Source organism: Pomacea canaliculata, linkage group LG4 (genome assembly GCF_003073045.1).
Source record: "Pomacea canaliculata isolate SZHN2017 linkage group LG4, ASM307304v1, whole genome shotgun sequence".
NCBI lineage: Eukaryota > Metazoa > Mollusca > Gastropoda > Architaenioglossa > Ampullariidae > Pomacea > Pomacea canaliculata.
The window spans coordinates 8,578,235-8,596,760 of record NC_037593.1 but is presented as its reverse complement, the minus strand read 5'-3'; the positions used below and the strand labels follow the sequence as shown (position 1 = coordinate 8,596,760).

General features: G+C 41.8%; 1 protein-coding gene and 1 long non-coding RNA gene across 2 annotated transcripts; both read right to left on the bottom strand.

Annotated features, from left to right (window-relative positions):
* Position 1: 1 nt before the first annotated feature.
* LOC112561118 lies at positions 2-1,240 on the bottom strand. Its single transcript, XR_003098653.1, has 3 exons — positions 1,069-1,240; positions 464-507; positions 2-223 (listed from the first exon to the last, which is right to left on the bottom strand). It is a non-coding gene; the product is annotated as an uncharacterized LOC112561118 (long non-coding RNA).
* A 4,311-nt stretch (positions 1,241-5,551) lies between these two features.
* LOC112561498 (ATP-dependent RNA helicase DEAH11, chloroplastic-like) lies at positions 5,552-14,235 on the bottom strand. Its single transcript, XM_025234033.1, is given in 7 exon segments — positions 5,552-7,623; positions 7,668-8,208; positions 8,385-9,655; positions 9,657-9,703; positions 9,706-9,760; positions 9,762-12,237; positions 14,098-14,235. Coding segments are annotated over 6 exon segments (4,863 nt in total). The 5' UTR covers positions 12,219-12,237; positions 14,098-14,235; the 3' UTR covers positions 5,552-7,131.
* Between the last annotated feature and the right edge of the window lie 4,291 nt (positions 14,236-18,526).

Below are 18,526 nucleotides of genomic sequence, written 5' to 3'. Positions count from 1 at the left end.
CGATTAAAAAATGTTTTATTGTAACGCGAGCTACAATGTACTGTAATATGCAGAAGGAGCTACAAATGTAGCGAATGACGCTGAACCAATGTCACCTGACAATGCGGATAACGGCGCATACCAGTCCGTCAGAACGCTTGTCAAGGCTCGTCATATCTGCGGTGTACCGGGCGGGTTATCTGCCAATAATCGCTCCTCCTTGTCGTTGGTATTCCTCGTATCTCTGCGATAAGAACATCTCGAGATGCCACTATAATGAAGTACAGCTTGGACAAGAAAGAGCGTTCAACAAACATGCCAAATACTAAACAGATTTACATTTACGCTATGATTATTACTTATAATTATATTTATAAATGTGTGACTTCGGTGTGAATTTGTCAACAATCAGGTGAGAGTGCACACGTGTGTGTGTGTGGTGTGAGAGATTCAAGAGAATCTGAAAACAAATCGTCTGACTCACCTCACGATTTCTGTCTCTAAACGCAGCAACAGTCATGCCCCTCGCTGTCACAGCAAAACAAATATAAGCTTTATCATCAAAACAAAATCGCATAAGCGTGAGGACCTTGGTCGATCCTTAAATTAGATAAAACTGTCAACTATCCCGTATTACCTGCACCATTTTGTGATTTCTGCACCATCTTCCATAAAAACACGAGATCTACAACCATAAGCCTGCGCATGCGCAGCTCTTATGGTGGTCATAATACCCGACGCGAAGTTGGTAGCTAAACTGCTGGCTGGATGCTAGTTTTATGAACCTGTTATCAAATCAAATCAAATCAAATTGATGAACCTTTTATGTGAGTGTGTGTGTGCGTGCGTGCGATACGTTAGCCAACACGCTAGGAGCTAGCAGCGTCCTGCGCACTCGGCCTCAGAACTTCTAGTAGACTGCCTCCCCTGTATACATAATTAAACTTTTTTTTTGGAATGTAGTGGGATGTAGTGCACTTTAAATTTTTTACACAGTATAGACCAAAGGCTAGATGTTATACAAAGCATAACTGTTATCTTATTCTATCGCCCTCGTGAATAGAGAGTTGTCATTTGTTATTCACTCACCAAATATCTCCGACGCTCCAAATTGGGAATTGGGGACAACAGTGAGTCCAGGTCCGATGATTTTGGTCCACGCAAACAGCGCGTAGTTGGCCGTGTCGCCGTAAGCCCAGGTCCATCTCTGGCGCCACTCTACCACCGTCACGTTCCCGTCTCCTGCACGTCACGTGACCATCAGGGTCAGCAAGTTGTTTTCTCTTTTGGCCTCTTATTAATCTCTATTTCTCTCTACGATATGAACAGAATGTGCAATCAAATGGACTAAGCCCCCTCCCTACAATGCTGGCTCCCAGTGGCAGGCGGGGGATACCGGATACGGCTTGGCTGTCCCCCAGGCAGGACCCCACCTGGCTCCCAGTGGCAGGCGGGGGATACGGCCCAGAATGCTCCATAACAAAAAGAAGAAATTATCCCCCAAGATCAAGACTGTCAGACGGGTATACCATGGAAGCCGACCCTACACCCACCCCTCGTGTGCAGCCTTACCTAGAGGCTCTACTTTTAAGGGGTCAGGAAATGTTTGTTAAATCCTTTTTTAATAATGATGTCATCATGATATAGCTTTTGTTTTTCGTGTCTTTCGAGTGAACCATCAATGCTAACGTGTGATTGCGATGATACATGCGTATCAGAATGAAATTACGATTCGCGCCAAAGTGATCTGATGGAAAGAATCCGTCTTCCGTAATCCATTGTCGCCCAGTCGCAGCGCACCCGATCTACTGTCTGCAAATGTCAATGCAAATTCTTCAGCACTTCTGTAATTATACCTCTCACAGCTCTTCTCAACGAAAGAAAACGGTTGCAATGTATTTTTGTATTTTTTGTGAGCACGAAAAGGTTATTGGTAATCATTGGCTTTTGTATGTCTTGCAGAGTTGTGTATCTACGAGCGGACACGGGTGGCTCAATTTTTTTTTTCTAGATGCCTCAATTGAGAGAATAAAACTCCACGTTGTGCAACAAGAGGCGAAAATTTAAGGAACATTTTTATTTCCGATACACTTTTATTTCACTAGGAAGTGGCCTGCAGCTCTTGCATCAGTGACCTTGTGACCACCGCAGTTAGGAAAGATATGATGGTGCAGAGTCTGAACGATGGCGACGGCGAGTGGTTTGCGGATGGAACTGAATCCCACACAAACACACATTTCTGAGCATAAAACGACTACTCGCTTATCACATTTCCTGCAGTATAACAATTTCGCTTTTATTAAACTTCTAATATTTCGCGTGCAAGACAGAGGTTATACATAAATAAATCATTCAGCATCATCAGACAATCATCCAGACCTATCCTCCGTGAATGCTCCTATAAATTGTGGAAATAAAAAGTGACAGTCTCAGTGTGTCTATACCTCACTGTCTACTGGCTGTTATCTTGTACCTCATCTTTATGTTGTTCACTGTGTCTATACCTCACTGTCTACTGGCTGCTATCTTTCATTTATCAGTACTGGTCTGCACAGAGAGTCCGATCTATCTTGGTCGTGATGCTGCGCGTTAATAAGTTCCCATTATTATTTTTATTAAATAACTTGCAAAGGATAAACTAATCCAACATTCTGACATTCTATTCTCCAATAACAGTGATTCAATGAGCTAAATTAGTCTCGGCGCTTTTGGGGATGGTATATTACATATTTTTCTTCATTAAATTATGAAAAATATTTGTGTGTGATTGTGTTTTAGTGTATGAACAACAGTGATGTCGCTGATTTTTATTTTTTTTTAATTTATTTTTTTATGGAAGAACGGGAGAGCGCACATACAACAAGAAAAAGCAAAACAACACCCCCCCCCAAAAAAAAAAAAAAAAAAAAAATCCAAGCAACCAACAAAAATCCCCCAATGTCCCGCATGCATTCTGTCACAAATGCTGGCTTGCGAGATTAAATTGTCAGGAAACTGAAAAGATGACGATATTTGATTTTGACACCGTATTTTCAGCGCACATTCACCTCAAACAAGAAAAGATTATACAGTGAACAATTATCAACTGTATAACATACTAGAAGAGATAGCCGGGTATTAAGTGCTCAGAAATACACCTTTCTTCAAAAATCCGCCTCTGTAGTCAGATGCCTCATACAGTAAATAGAATTTTAAAAAAACTTTTAGAACATTTAACAATATCGAGAGTGATATGCTGCTTATATTTGAAATCGTGTACGTGTATAATATTAAGGGCTTTTAGGCGCAGTTTCTTGGGGGAAACACCGTTGTCAAAGTCTAATATCTCAATACGCGTGATTATAATATGTACACGGTAGGTTTCGAGGCACACAACTCCGCCCAATACAAATATATCTAATCATGACGCATGCGCATTATTAACCACTAATAACCCCGCCTCTTGCTCCGCCCACAGGCGGCGCGCGTGGTACTGGGTGTGAGACAAACATGGCTGATGGCGACGTGTCGAATGAACCTTCTGTTTCTGCCACGTGACTTGGGCGATCATTAATTTTTATACCATCTCATCCAGTCTCCGTCAAAGAGAGCACAGCATTTTTTTTTTTAAAGACAGCTACGTTCACGAAGTCAAACATTTTGGAAGCTGTAGAGCCGGCTAGATTATCATTCAGGCCAAATGTTATTCAAGCCCCACTCGGTCAGTGCAACATCGAATTCACATGATCATTGGAGCCACCGTAACTACGGAAGCTCATTGTGATTGCATGGCGGGATAAGTCAGGAATTTTTACTAGTCAAAAGAATACAGAGAAAAATTACTATTAATAATAAAGCATATCTTATGGTCAGGCCTGACGAGAGGGGGGAACAGGCGGGTCTGGTGTACCCGGGCCCGCGGCTGTCAAGGGGGCCCGGCCTTGGTCAGTGGATTTTTTTTTCTTCTTCTCCTTTTCTTTTACTGGGAAAATAATTTACGATTACAAGTACAAGGGGCCCGGAGAGGTCGTCTGTCCCGGGGGCCCGGGCTGGCTCTCGGCGGCCCTGCTTATGGTGAAGAATCACAGCGTCGTATTATTTACTAAACACTACATTCAGTGCTCTCATTGATGCTGGCCTGAACTACGACACAATATACACTTAATAACTCTTCAACTGTTCTCGACAAAACACTTGTTGATGTTACACTTGATGTGATCATATTTAGTCATGTTAGTGTTATTGTACTTGTCTCTAAGTGTACCATCAACAAAACACTGCATTCAAAAGTTGTGTTCGTACAATCGCACAGAACTGCATCCATGTAATACGGGTACCTAACTGTGTGGTGCCGACGAACAACGAACAATTGCCTTCATAGCAATATTTTTCGTTCAACACTTTAAAATAAAAATGTACCTGTCAAGAACTGTTTATATTTTGTCTTGACACTTTTACTCAGGAGAGCCAGTCCTGTGCCACCCGACCGTCTGATGTACCTGGGTGACACCTGTCTTCAAACAATTCGGGTTAGATCAAATCAGTCGTCAGGTAGGTGTGGGTGAGGAAAAGGTAGAGGTAAGAAGCTGGTGGTGTAATGTTGGGGCAGGTAAAATTGCCAGCCCTCGTGCAACTTGCTCACTCGCCCCCAGTTCTCTCGTTCATGAGGTCCCCTTGAAATTAGACGTAAAAAATGAACCTCATCTAGTCCAGGTATGTTTCTGGTCTGCGTAGTACATTTTTTCTTAATTTTGACCAACCAGTAACGTTATAACGGAGAAAATAGCACAGGAAAAACATAAACAATTAAAATCTTTGACCTTCCTGTACACGTCAGAAATATTCCTGCCACGTCTGGGAAGCATCGAACAAACGGTGAAAATATGCACAGGTCTCGCACAGAACAAAACACAAAATTGCCAGTTTGCACACCCTCCTTTAATTTATAAGATAGGCTAATTCGAACGCAACTGATGACAGAAACAGCATTTTTCAAAATAACCAGCCATTAAAAACTTCCTTAGAATAAGCTTATTTAGCACATTTAACTATTCTATAGCTCTCGATCATCGTGTTGTCTGCTCATAAAGTTTGTTAGTAATGATAGTAAATCATAACAAAATCATAAATAAATCGCATCTACCCATTCTGTAAATTTTTATCCATATAAAATCAATTTCCACAGGTCTGCATGCTACATTTCAGTCGCTTAATGTAGTACAGGGGTCTCAAACACGCGGCCCGCGGGCCGAATGCGGCCCGCGAAAAAACTTTGTGCGGCCCTCGGCCACGTCCGCGGTGTATATGTATGTTGTTCTTGGTGATTAACTCCCGCAGTGAAAATTACCCCCGTTATTAGTGACATAGACAGCGTCAACTTATTTTAATAAACTAAACTGCCTGTGCATGTAATAAACTACACTAAATGTAATTAATAATTATAAAAACTTTATTTTAGCATTTAACTGCAGTGACAGTAGTGTTCGTAAAATTTAATGAAAAAACATTTTCTTTTCGTGGTGCGGCCCGCTGACTGGCTGTTACTTTCCACTGCGGCCCACATGCTAAAATGAGTTTGAGACCCCTGATGTAGTATATATGCACTGGAACATAACTATTTATAAAACCAATCAATAACTTATAGTTTACAAAAACGTTGTAATTTAATAAGAAACCGACACCCATTCAGGAAGAAGTAAATATCTTCAGGAAGAAAACAGGTTTTACAAAGATAAAGAAAGAACAAGCGACAGAGAAAAGGGACTAATAGTGTTAAAATTGTTACATGTCATGTTCAAAGACAGTTATATCTATGGTGAGTGTGTGCGCGAGCGTGCGTGCGTGCATGCACGATCAAGTGTATGATGAAATTTGCAAAACAGGATTGAAAGTTTAAACAGGTTTACACAAAACCTGCACGTGCAGCAGACGTCATATATATACATTCAAAATGTTCTCTTATCAAAAATATTTTAAAATCATCATGCTGTTTGATGAAAAAGATAGCATATTCTATGGATTACTCCCCCCTACTTCTGTCAAATGACAAAGGATGTTTTTCAAGAATAAGAAAAGCTCTACTCTTTATTAAACTGTTTTAAAAGAGCGATAAACTGATATATATATATGATACATAGCACGGCCAAAATAATTTCACGTTATAGTGGAAGAATCTTTGGAATGTACAGAACAGAAGGCAGGCTTACTTAATATTTGTTTTAGTCAGCATAAATAGCATTTTTCTTGATTAAATTTTTCCACAATGATTATCTCTCTACCGATCCATCCATCTTATAAAAAGGAATGACAACTATTTTGTGTTGATAACATTTTTTGTCGAATTGAGATTGTTAGGCTTTGTGAAATACTAAATACAATTATCATCATGATCAGTAAAACTGTTTGACAGGCTGTTGTCTTCGGAGTCGTTTCGCTCACATTTCGTTAAGGTCAAAGTCATTCCCTACCAAACTGCATTCTTTAGGTCAGTTTTTACAGTAACCATAAAGGTAACAGGCATCAGAAAGCTTGGCAGTACGCAGAACAAAATTATTGTTTCTGTTTGACAAGGAAATGGTGTTTATTCTGAGGGCAGTAACTCTCTAAGCCCACCTCTGAACGGAACAATTGAGGATGAACGTTTAACACAGTCTGGCAAATAAATGAAATTTGCGATCATTTTGGGATTGAAAACTGAATTTCAGAAAAAAAGCTAAAACACACAAATAACAAATTATAATATATATTACACATACACTAACGTGCAAGTGACGTGTAACATGTTCCAGCAAATAGCTGTAAACAAACAATATGACTTGATCTCATGAGAGTCAGTGCTTCTCAGTCAGTGAGTGTCTTTTTTGTGTCCTTACAAGTGCACTTCTACAAATTTTTTTTGATAAAAATATTTTAGTCCCTTATAGACAGCTGTGTCGTGTTAAAAAAGTAAGCACGTCCATAAAAGCACATCCATTGCACTTATAATGTAGTGCCCTAACCCCAACAACAACAAAATTGCCATAATACACAATAAAAGAGTGTTGCGACACTATTCTCCTCGAGGAGTAACAAGAAGTAAACTAAAAAAAAAAAAAAGAATTCATGTTTATGCAGAAGTACCAAATAAATAAAATAATGGTTTTTCTCGCGCAAACGAAGATCTATACTTCTTAATTAATTTTCACCAAAGATCCCCCTGTGTTCTTTCGCAAGGTGCTCGTAACAGGCGCCTTCTGACGCAAACTTTTTAGAACACATCCAACAAAAGATGGTTTTGCACACGGTGCACAACATCTTCCGGCAGCCGCCAGTTTTCTCGATCGGCGTGTAACACCCAGGGCAAGGTTTACGTCGTGTCGGGTCCTGTCTGGCCCACAGTTCCACGTCCTGCCTGCCGTCCTTGTTGGCCCGCAAGATGGCGCACGTCATGCCGTCGTGCGCTTGCTGGTGGCAGGCGGTGCACAGTCGGACGCTGCAATCGGGGCACACGAACACCTTGGCGTGCTCTTCGGCCGTCGTGCGGTACACCACGGGGCAGTCGGGCGTGACGCAGAATCGGGCGGCGCCTCCGCTACGCATCACGAACGCCGAGAGGGCAGCAGCGGTCAGCGCCGACATGTTGACGTCACCTCGACGGGTCAAGAAGGTCAGATCGCGTACGGCCACCTCGCGCTCGCACCCCTCGCGTCCGCAGACAACAGGCAAGGAGCGAGTCGTGACGGCCACCGCCACTGGTGCTTCAGGCAGTCCAGGCAGTAAGGATGAGCGCACAGCTCCAGGCGGTACAGCTCCTTGGCTTCAACGGGACACTGGCAGATCACGCAGTCGATGGTGTCTTCCTCATCATCTTTTCTCGACGACTTTTTCATCTTCTCGACAACTTTATTAACTATGTCGTGAGCTTTCTCGATACTTTCGGGTGATCCTGTCAGTCGCAGCTTGTGTTTTCGGTAGTCGACTGAGACAGCAAAGAGACCCGAGGAGGCTCGGAAGCTGTCCAGGTCCTCTCCGTACTCCGTGAGAAGCGCCTTCAAGACACCTGCGGGCCTGTCTCCGCCCTTCAGTGTCATCTCTTCCACTGTGCCACTCTGAACCAAGTCAAGATAGTTGTTGATTCTAGTTCGCACCTGAGTGCAGGCTGCCTCAGTGCCGTAGATGGCAATGGTTCCCAGTCGACTGTCGATAGTGATGTAAGTGCTTGTTTTCTGCTGTGTTTCTCGCAGGAAGTTGCGACCGCCGACATCAGCAGATGATTAAGACCCGGAGTCTTGCTGCAGTCGAGCACGTCGCCTTTGAAGACATCGCTAAGACAATTTCTTACTTTTACCACGTCCTCCACTTCAGACGCTTTGATGAAGAACATGCATTTTTCCTTTTGGACCGGTTTTGACTCAATGACAGCAAGACCAGAAAAGTGGTTTCAAAACTTCTTCACTTTTGCTTCTACTGCTTCCAGTATCCGGATGGGGACAGTAATCGTCGCAGAAATTACAGGAACCACATTTACGGGTTGATCATTAACGCAAAATCCTGTCTGAAGACGTTTGCAAGCCTGTATTCCGTCAATAGGGTCGGTAAAAGTTGCTTCGCCTATGAAAAAAACAGAGTTCGCTGAGGGAGGCATTTTAACAGTAACGTTCACCTGCGAAGAGGGAAGATGAACCTGAAACGTTTTCTTGATTGTCATCTCGAGATCCCTGAGCTCAGCATCTGTCGTCTCGTATGGTGTCTGGCGAACGATTGTAACACGCTCTACGATCCCTTTTGTATTTTCATCATAGTCCAGCTCGTGCAAAAGCGAACGTCTGATCACGTCCTCGCTCAATGCTCTCGGTAATGAGGGGAAGTATAAGGAATTCTCCTGATTCCGTGCTGGCTTTATCGTGATGAGGTCACTGCCGACATGAAAACATCTCTTCAACAAGCATGTGGCATACTCAGCTGGCGAAATGGAGGCGTAGCCGAATCCTCTGGAAGGTCTGCGGCACCATTTGAGGCGAGCCTTGAAGTCTGCGTTCTGCTTCAGTGGACGTCGGCGTTCTAGCTCACCAGCATCAGCCTCGTCATCTCCGGTCTCTTTCGCGGCGTTGATAGCCTCTGCCACAGTTTTAAATATCAGGAAACCCCATTTCTCGCCCTCGTCAAACTTTTTGCACAGTCGGATCTCGCCAAACTGCTGGAACTTTGCCAAGATATGTTCTTCCGTGCTGTTTTCTGTCACGCGATGAATGAAAACTTTTCGACTTTCATCAGGCATCAGTACCTCAACCACCTTTCCTCCAGTCCCAAGGACAACTCGAAGATTAGATTCTTCTTTGCCGACCGGCTGCTCGGTGTCTTCACGTGCAAGCTCTCGTGCCGACTGCTCCACTCTCTCCTTCAGTAGTTTCACGAGACGCTCGTTCGCTTTTTCTGTAGAGAAAACTTTCACTTCTTTTACTTCACGACTAGCTTCCACCACCACAACAGAGAACTTGCCTTGGCTACTCCCCAAATCTTCATACTCTCTTAGCCGGCAAAAGCGAGGACCTACCAGCGAGAAGAAGGCATGAGATCCTGCCGCCTGTGTGAACACATTCATCACTTTTTTCTTACGGATGTCTTCAACATCGAGGCCGACATTTTCTACAGCGACATCAGCAAGCCACGATTCGTCGACTGGCGTGACTCCTGTGATGAAATCTCTCGATGTTTTAATTCAGCTGCTCGTAAACGACCCATTCAGGGTTGCTAGCTAAGGAGTCAGACAAGACGAAGGATGCACGTGAACTTGCCTTGAAACACGCGCGGCAAAGTATCCGGCCCTTCTCCATGCCTAAATAGTGACACAGGTTGCCAATATAACACTCAAAAATCATATGTCTCAGACAGTTTTCTGTTGTTTCTTTGTCCGAAAACTCATGGGCTACTTCCAGATTATACTCTTTTTTAAGAGTCTTGATTATTTCATTTGCCATGTCCCTGGTGGATCTCATGGCTTTAGCATTGATGCTGTTGGCAACACACCATCTGTTTTTTTCTTTTTCAGGCACATGTTGCCATTCCTTGTACACGGCTAAGGAGGTCAGGCAATCTCCAGTGGTCTGGCTGAATCTGGTTTTAGATTTATCATGCTCCTCATGTTCCTCAGTGGTGGTGCCCCTGTAGAAAACACTCCCGAAGTTCGTTAAGGCAGCAAGGACAATAGCATCGAACAAAAGACCATTCGCTTTACCCTTCAATGTCATCAGCCCCAACCGTGGGTCCAGGGGAAGTTTTGCAATCCAACGCCCCTCTTCTGTGATTCGGTGGTTTGCAGACAAAGCTCCCAGCTGCACCAGCGACTCCAACGCAGCTTCAATGGCTTCTTGGCTAGGGGACTGAACGAAGTCGTACATATCCGGTCCAACTCCCAACTCTGCAAGTTTAAGGACAGCCTGTCCCAGATGAGTTCTAAGGATTTCCGGAAGAGTGATTTTGTCCATGGCATTATAACTGCATTTCGAGTACAGACGATAGCATTTGCCCGGCGCAGTGCGACCTGCTCTCCCCTTCCTCTGTTCCGCCGAGCTCTGACTGACCACGGTCACGCTCAGGCAGTTGCTGTTTTTCTTGGCATCATATCGCATCTCCTTGGCAACACCGGTGTCTACCACATACTTGATCCCGTCAATCGTGATAGAAGTCTCAGCACAGTTCGTGGCAAACACTATCTTACGTTTGTTTTTACCCAGAGGCTCGAAAACCTTCTGCTGTTCATCAGCCTGAAGCTGGCCGTGTAGCTGAAAGCACTGGAAGTCGTTCCGTCCTGCCAAACTCTGCTGAAAAGCCTCACAGCATTTCTCTGTTTCCAAGGGCGACGTGAGAAACACAAGAATATCTCCGAGCGCTTCCTTCAAATGGATCTCCTCCGCCTTCTTCACGGCCTTCTGCATGTAGTTTTCAAACTCGTCTTCTTCGTTATTGTCATCTAGCCAAACTACATCCACTGGAAATGTGCGACCCGAAACTTTCAGGACCGGGCAGTTGCCGAAGAACTTTACAAATACTTCTGGGTCGATGGTTGCCGAGGTGATGATCACCCTGAGTTCCGGTCTCTTTTGCAGACACCGCTTGATCATGCCCAGCAACAGATCGGTGTACAGGCTTCTTTCGTGTGCCTCGTCTACAACTATGCAAGAAAAGGCTTTCAAGGTGGGGTCTGCAAGGCACTCGTTTAGCAGACAGTGATCAGTCATAAATATAACCTTGGTCAAATCCCCGGTCCTACATTTGCTGCCGACTTTGTACCCGACCTCTTTACCTACATTGGTCGCCAGTTCTGATGACACATGCGTCGCCAAGGAGATGGCGGCAACCTTGCGCGGTTGGGTGCACACGATAGCACCCTTGTTGCAGAAGTCTGCCTCTAGAAGATACTGCACCATCTGAGTACTTTTCCCAGAACCTGTTTCACCGAGGATCACGGACACTTGGTTACTTCTCACAAGATCGACGATGTCCCGACGTCTGGCATACATTGGGAGAGACTTTTCAAACCGACAGCATTCAATGCCAAACTGCTTGCGAGCTTCATTTACCGTTTTCTCAAAATTAGTGACGTTCAGGGCCGTTGCCACACGTTTTCTAAACTCATCCACAGCACCACAAAACTCTTCCTTTTGTCTGATGTTCTCATCTACTTTAGCTTCCAGAGCTGAAATCTCAGCTTTAGTCTGTGTGGCTGTGTAAAGGTTGTTTAATTTACCTTTAGCCTGGTCAATCTGAAGCATAATAGCTTGCAATTTCTCTTCATGGACTTTTAAAGCTCTTGTAGACTTTTTTTCCAGCTCAAATTGTGCTTGCTGTCTAAGTTCCTCTTTACGCTGTTCTGCTCGCTTCTGTAAGACCTCGCTCTGGTCAAATCCTGTAAAGTTGCAGTCAATGAGAGGTGTAAACATGTGCCGATCCTTCAGCAGTAGATGTTTCAATCTCTTGGCCAGATCTTTACTTGGACAGATCAGGCTGCAGTATGTGCAGGTGTCTGATCTCATGACATCCTTTTCAAGAGGTAAAAGGTGAAATCCCTCCAGGTTTACCTTTGTTGTGAGGACTCGCCCCAGCAGTGCCATATCCTGGATTAAATCATGGATTTTGACGTAAAGTTCAGTTGTTTTGGCCTTTGGTTTTTTCCGCAACTCTTTCAGGCTGTCTTTATGTTCTGCTGACCTACTGGCATGCTTTCTTCTTGGTCTTGGCTGACAGGATTGACCACAAGGATTCTGATTTACTTCTTCCTCCATCCTTTTTGGTTAGTCAAGTCTGAAAATACAACACTATGCTTACTTACGTTTTTTTTTAATAAATTAAAATCCCCCATAACTTGCTATGTGTTTACTGAGGCTAGGTTAAAAAAAGATATTTTGCATGCTTATCTTACTGCTTTGCTTTAGAGTCAATCCTATGACATCCTGAACAGCAAATAAAAAAACATGACTTGTTATTTGTATCACAGTTGTGTAGAGAAAAGGATTTGGTGAATACCAAAACTAAATGATGTATGGCTAACTGAACAGAAAATACTACTAACTTGTGAGTGTATTGTTTTTAAAAAGTTCTTTTATATTGCTGGCTTAGGAAATGGTAGATGTAATCCTGGTGTGATTTACACTATCAATGAGAATAAAAATATTCAGTGGTGCACACAATTGCTAGCTTATATAGCATAGAGTATGCTGATGTTGTTTAAATGTGCCACCACTCTTTAATCTTACAATATAACACAATATTATAAATGGCAAGTTAAAATGCAAATAAGTTACTAACTTAGCAAAATACACCACCTGTTTCTAAAAACAGAATACTGAACAAGGAGAATGTAGAGAAGGAGACTGTGTGTAATAACTCATCATTTTCGTGTCTCATAAAAAGATAAATTGGTAAATCACACCAAAAAATCTTAAAGCTAGTTGAATTTACATCACAGGAAATAAATTTAATTTGAAAAAGTACAAGGGACACACACTGACAGTATTTGTGAAGACGATGCATAAGGTTAGTTTTTTGCACTGACAAGGGATGGAGAAAGGCAGATAGATAAAGATATAAATATAAAACACATCTACCCTCAAGAGCATCCAGAACACCAAATCCAATTTGATCAGTTATGGGTTATTTTCATCAGTATAGAATTTGCTACAATTAAAAGACATTTGCAGTCATGCACATGTACCTAACCCACTAAAGATTACAGGTCTTGGTGTTTAGAAAAGGTTCTGCTACAAATATTTAGAAGATCTTAAAGTCATATGCTTATGCTCAGAAAACTGGGATCAGAATGAAGGTTCTAAAAAGTTCTCAAAGTCATTCAAAGTCAGGCCACATGCTCTTTCATTGCACACTTCAGCAACAAGAAATAAAGAAGAAGCGCCAGGCTCAACAAGATAGCCATTGCAGGAAAAGTTGTATGTTGAAATTTTAAGGCCTTGTTTCATCTGCACTCAAAGACAACCATATCCCAAGGATTACTCCCACTTCCTATCACAATTCTTTCATTGATTCTGGTCAGACAATACATTCATTGCCAAAAAGAGAAGGTCAAAATGTATTACAAATAACTTAATGCCATCTGCCATATGACTCATCAACAACACTGTGCTAAATAGTGCATAGGTATGTGTGTTTCGCTTTTAGGAAATAATTCAAAATTTATATTCTGTGTTGAGCCCTCATTACTTTATATTTGCAGGGCCTTGAGGTCAAAAACTTCTGGCAAGGAACACACATCTTTTTTTTTATACTGCATCAGCATTATATGAGAATACAGCTTAATGAAGAATACTCTAAGATTTAGTAATATGTATAAAAACCCTTCAAAACCTTCCAATTATATCAAATTTTAATTTGGGTAGTGAGAGATGTCAAAGTAATAAATGCATCTTAAGACATAAATGCGGATCGACAATCTTGAATATTGTTTTCTATCACAGAAAGGAAATATATTTCTAATTTGACTGATAGTTTACCGTACCTCTGCACAGATGAACTAAGCGTGATTATGATATATAATCACAGACATATATTGGGTTATTAGTTCGCGATATGATTATATACAGTATATATACAATGTATATTATTATGGCAGTGGGCATCATGAGCCAGCTCGGTGCAACGCTTGCTTACCTGACAGTTGCTTGGGTAGAGCCTGAATGTTTGTAGATTAATTGTTTTGTCTGAGCGTACTCGTGGATTTTTATAGAAATTAATGACGGTTTACTGAGAAATTTCGCCACCGGCAAGAATTTTAACTTTCAGTTTCGGTTTCGTTTGATTTGCTTATGGAGTTATCTCACATGAAGTGCGTGCGCACTACGAGGTCAGAGGCCATACGCAAAATGATCCCCGAGAAAATCTTTTCCAACGAAACATCCAAAAACACATATTTTAAATAAATTTAAAGTGTTTAACATAGCCGAATAATAACGCATAGGCTAAACTTAGTCTAGTAGCCTTCCTTTTAGACATATTTTCTCTGCTTGTGCAAAACTGGAATTTTTAAACGTATTTCTTTTAACGGTTCATGCACCGGTCGCGGGGAACAAAATGACAGACACAGCGGCTGACGAGACTCACCTTAGCAAACCGGTAACCTAGTACACGGCTCACTTTGCGAAGATAACACCAAAGACTTTACAACGATACCACCCAGCTTGGGGAATTTCGTAAGCACGAGATCAGAGTTCAGTCCTTGCTCCGTCATTCTGTTTACGATCTGCTCAAGGCTAAGAGAGAAGGCGTGGTGGTCAAGGGACGACTGACTTCATACCTCAGCAAATCCATCTTTGTTTGTTTGTTCCCCTCTCCTGTGTGTGTGTGTCCTTTCATTTCGTCATCTTTTAATATACTTTTCTGAGTATTGCAGTAAACAAATATGAAAACTATTAAGCTCACAAGAACAAAATAATGTAATAATAAAAAAGAACAAAATTTGAATTTTAAAATGTGTCTGAAATCATTTCGTTAATAAAGTAAGCTGGGAAAAAATGTGTAGAAAAGTATCAAACTACACCAAACAGAAATGGTACGTACATACCCAAGTAACAACACAATTAAATATACACTCTTGCATGGAACATTAATTGCGATCTATGAAGACTAGTATAATAAATGTGCGACTCATGCACAGCCAAGTGAAGGGAGATATATAGCCGCTTGCCAGACTGAATGTTTAATGAAGGAAATCGACCGACTGAGCGATCTTTCTGATATATCATCTTTGATAACACTTAATTAGCGCTTAGCCGTACATTAATTGTTGGTATAGTTATGGCGACCGTTAGCTGGCCACCTGCAGGTACTTGCCAGGAATATTTTTTGGGTGAGACATGTAGTTTGCCAGATTGAAGGATGACGCAGTCGAATCGACTTTTACCGTTGTCGCATCGGCCGGTGATGGCTGATGAAGGCACGACGTTGTTGTGTTCCAAAAGCCCAAGCTAGTGGGTGGATTCTTTTCTTGAGTATTTTTATAAACGCCCCAGTTACCCATATACATTTACGATAAAGACATGAAGAAAATTCCAAGAATGTACTTATATACTTTTCCTTGAGTGTAAGGTTTAGATTTTCTCCTACTTTGGTTATGTTTGGTCTCAATATAATTTGCCAACAGATGGAGAAGATACCGTTCTGTACGAAGCTTAGCAGCTATGCACAGAAACCTTGAACATTACTTAATGTTCCTTGTTTAGTTAACAAAATATATGATATACTGTTATGCATAATTTTATTATCGTTTTGTGCCTGTCCCATTTTGTGAACTGTGTTCACATAATGTTGTGTGGTGTGAAGAGAGAGAGAAGAGAGGATGATTGGCAATTAACATAGATGTGCTATTGTGGTCCTTAACCAGTATCACAACAGACATTATTTTTGGACCTGCCGATTAAAAGGCATCCATGTAGATAGGAATCACTTTATATTAGTTATTGGGATCTTACAGGGTAAAACACCTGCAAATTCATTATTCAACTTAAGACTCAGTTGTTTCAGACATCATTCCTTAAAAATTTTATTGCCCTAATATATATTTACCCGGCCAAATACAACATACTAATGTATGATACTTTACGTAGACTGTACTCTGGGGCGACGATTCTGTATTATGAAACAATTCTTAGAAATTTACAACATGAGAAGGTCTGGAGACAAATATGAATTGCACTGCTCTCCTGCTTAAAATCAGTGTGCCCGCGCAACCACGCTTTTATTATACTACAAATGACTAAATTTAAAGATAAGACATGGGGGAGAGATAAAAGAGAACACATTGTCCTAGTACTCCAAAGGAATCAAATAGATACTTTAAGGTCGGTCACGTAACAAGGACAGATATAAACAGACAGCCAAGGTGGCAATGCAGAATTGATTAATCCAAACACACTGTCATATTCAGAAAGACGATGAGAGCTCATTTGAAAATGAGATCATGTTCAGGAATTCCTGTGTTGATTACGAGTTACATATATTCTTAATGACCTTGCTGCACAATAAATCTTTACTTTTATTGTTGTCTAATGTACCAGTAGTCCTAATCATATCTGTCCTCATCTGTGCCGTTGGCACAGCGATGGCGGATCAACAAAGGCCTCCCATTTCTTGTTCTGTCTGCTTGTCTGCTGGTCTTGGCGGTCTGTTCCACGCCGCACCCAACAATTGTTATGCTTGGTACGGACTTTCACTTCTACTATCTTCTACCTAGTAGGAAGAAGTCTAGCTGTTGTTGAATGTGTATGTTGCCATTCGCCTTGTTTTGTGGGCCTCCGCTGTGTAGTAGTGTTCATACGAATGTAATCGATGGATGGTGAGCGCGAGGGGAGGATTACTTGTCGGATGTAAGTAACAGAATGAAAAAAGCTCCCGACTGTCGCTAGGGACACAAACCATGTTGTTAATAATCGTCTGATCTTTTATTGTGTCGATGGGCTGACCTTTGGACTACTACCGACGCATTCTCTGCTGACCAACATAGTGAGCCATGTTATAAACAAAAATTATTGACCGTTACTCATCTCTTTTTTAACTTGAAAATTTAAACATACTTAGGCAGGTCTACTACAATATATAGTCATATAAATGTTTGTGTGCTCTTGCTGCTGATCGGCACGGAACATTCTCACTAGCACCACGTCAGTCTCTTCCTAAAACACATGTTAGCAGTCATATCAGACATAGTCGACATTGCCACTCGATTGTAAGAAATTCGAAAATGGATCAAAGGACATTACACGTATCTCAACGTGTGAAATTCCATTTTCACACATAAGCAGTGGCAAAAACCGTATCCAAAACATATTTTACCCCGTTTGCCCTCCCTTCCATACAGGAGCCACACCCTGCGTATCAGTAGCGTGATCAAGACTAGTGGACTTAACGATTCACTTTTGGGCACGTAAATGGACAGTTGGGTCGTGAAATGAATCTCTGTTTTTGACTTTAACTGTTAGGCGATATGGACACTCTGACGCTGTGCGAGGCTTTCTAGTGCCACCTGCCTGAAGGAGACGGACGTTTTCGGTCTGGCGTTGTACGCGCTGAGCTTAGGGTGTATCTTTAACGTATATCCGCAATCAATTTCTCTCAAATAACAGATATAAACAATTAAATCAAATAAACAGAAGAAAATCTGTTAGTCTCTCACTGTTTTAAATTGTTATTTCAATGTGTCTGTTTTTTTATTTAACAACGATGCCATCCTGATGTACTGTTACTACCACAATATAAACACAGGATAAAATAAAGAAGCACGAGGTGACTTTTTTCTGTTCAGTACTTTAGGTCTTTCCTTTATTCCCATTTGAAGCTTTTCTATTGAAAGAAGAAGTTACTTTTACATCAATATAATAGGTCCTTTAATGAATTTTTTTTATTTTTCGATATGCGACTCGGGCATTCGCCAATGATTTGAAAGGGATGGACGTCACTGACACATGGTTTTCAAAGTAATGTATCCGCTGGCATCACCCTGACAATGTGTGGCAAGATTGGGCAGAGTAAAGGGGGGAGGGGAAGGAGGAAAGAAGTAAGGGAGGGGGGCTGAGAATGGCCCCCACCCTGTTGCACGGCGGGACTGTTGAGAAAAAAGCTGAAGGGCAGGGTGGGGATTTCTGGATTGCTCCCCCAATGCGGCAAGAAGGGGGCACCACCACCTGGGATGCGTTACGACAAACCTGGTTTTTTAACTGTAATATTAATAAAACCCACAACACCGCCCCAACACCCCACCACAACTCGACCGCACACAACAAATAAAAAACCAGAGCACGGCCCAACCTTATCAACAGAACCAAGGAACAAAAGAACAGAAAAAACGGGGAAAAAACCCAACTATCAACCAAAACGTTTTTAAAATAGACCCATGAAAATGATTTTTGTTTCGCCTTCTTAAAAAAAAAAAAAACCACTTATTTGAAGATTACCCAACAACCATTAATAACAAGTTTTCTTTTTCCAATTTGGAGAAACACAAAAAAGCGGGAATTTAGGTGATTTGGTTTAGCAAGTTCCTTTTTTTTACAATGAGATAAAGCTTTCTAATAATAAAAGATCATTA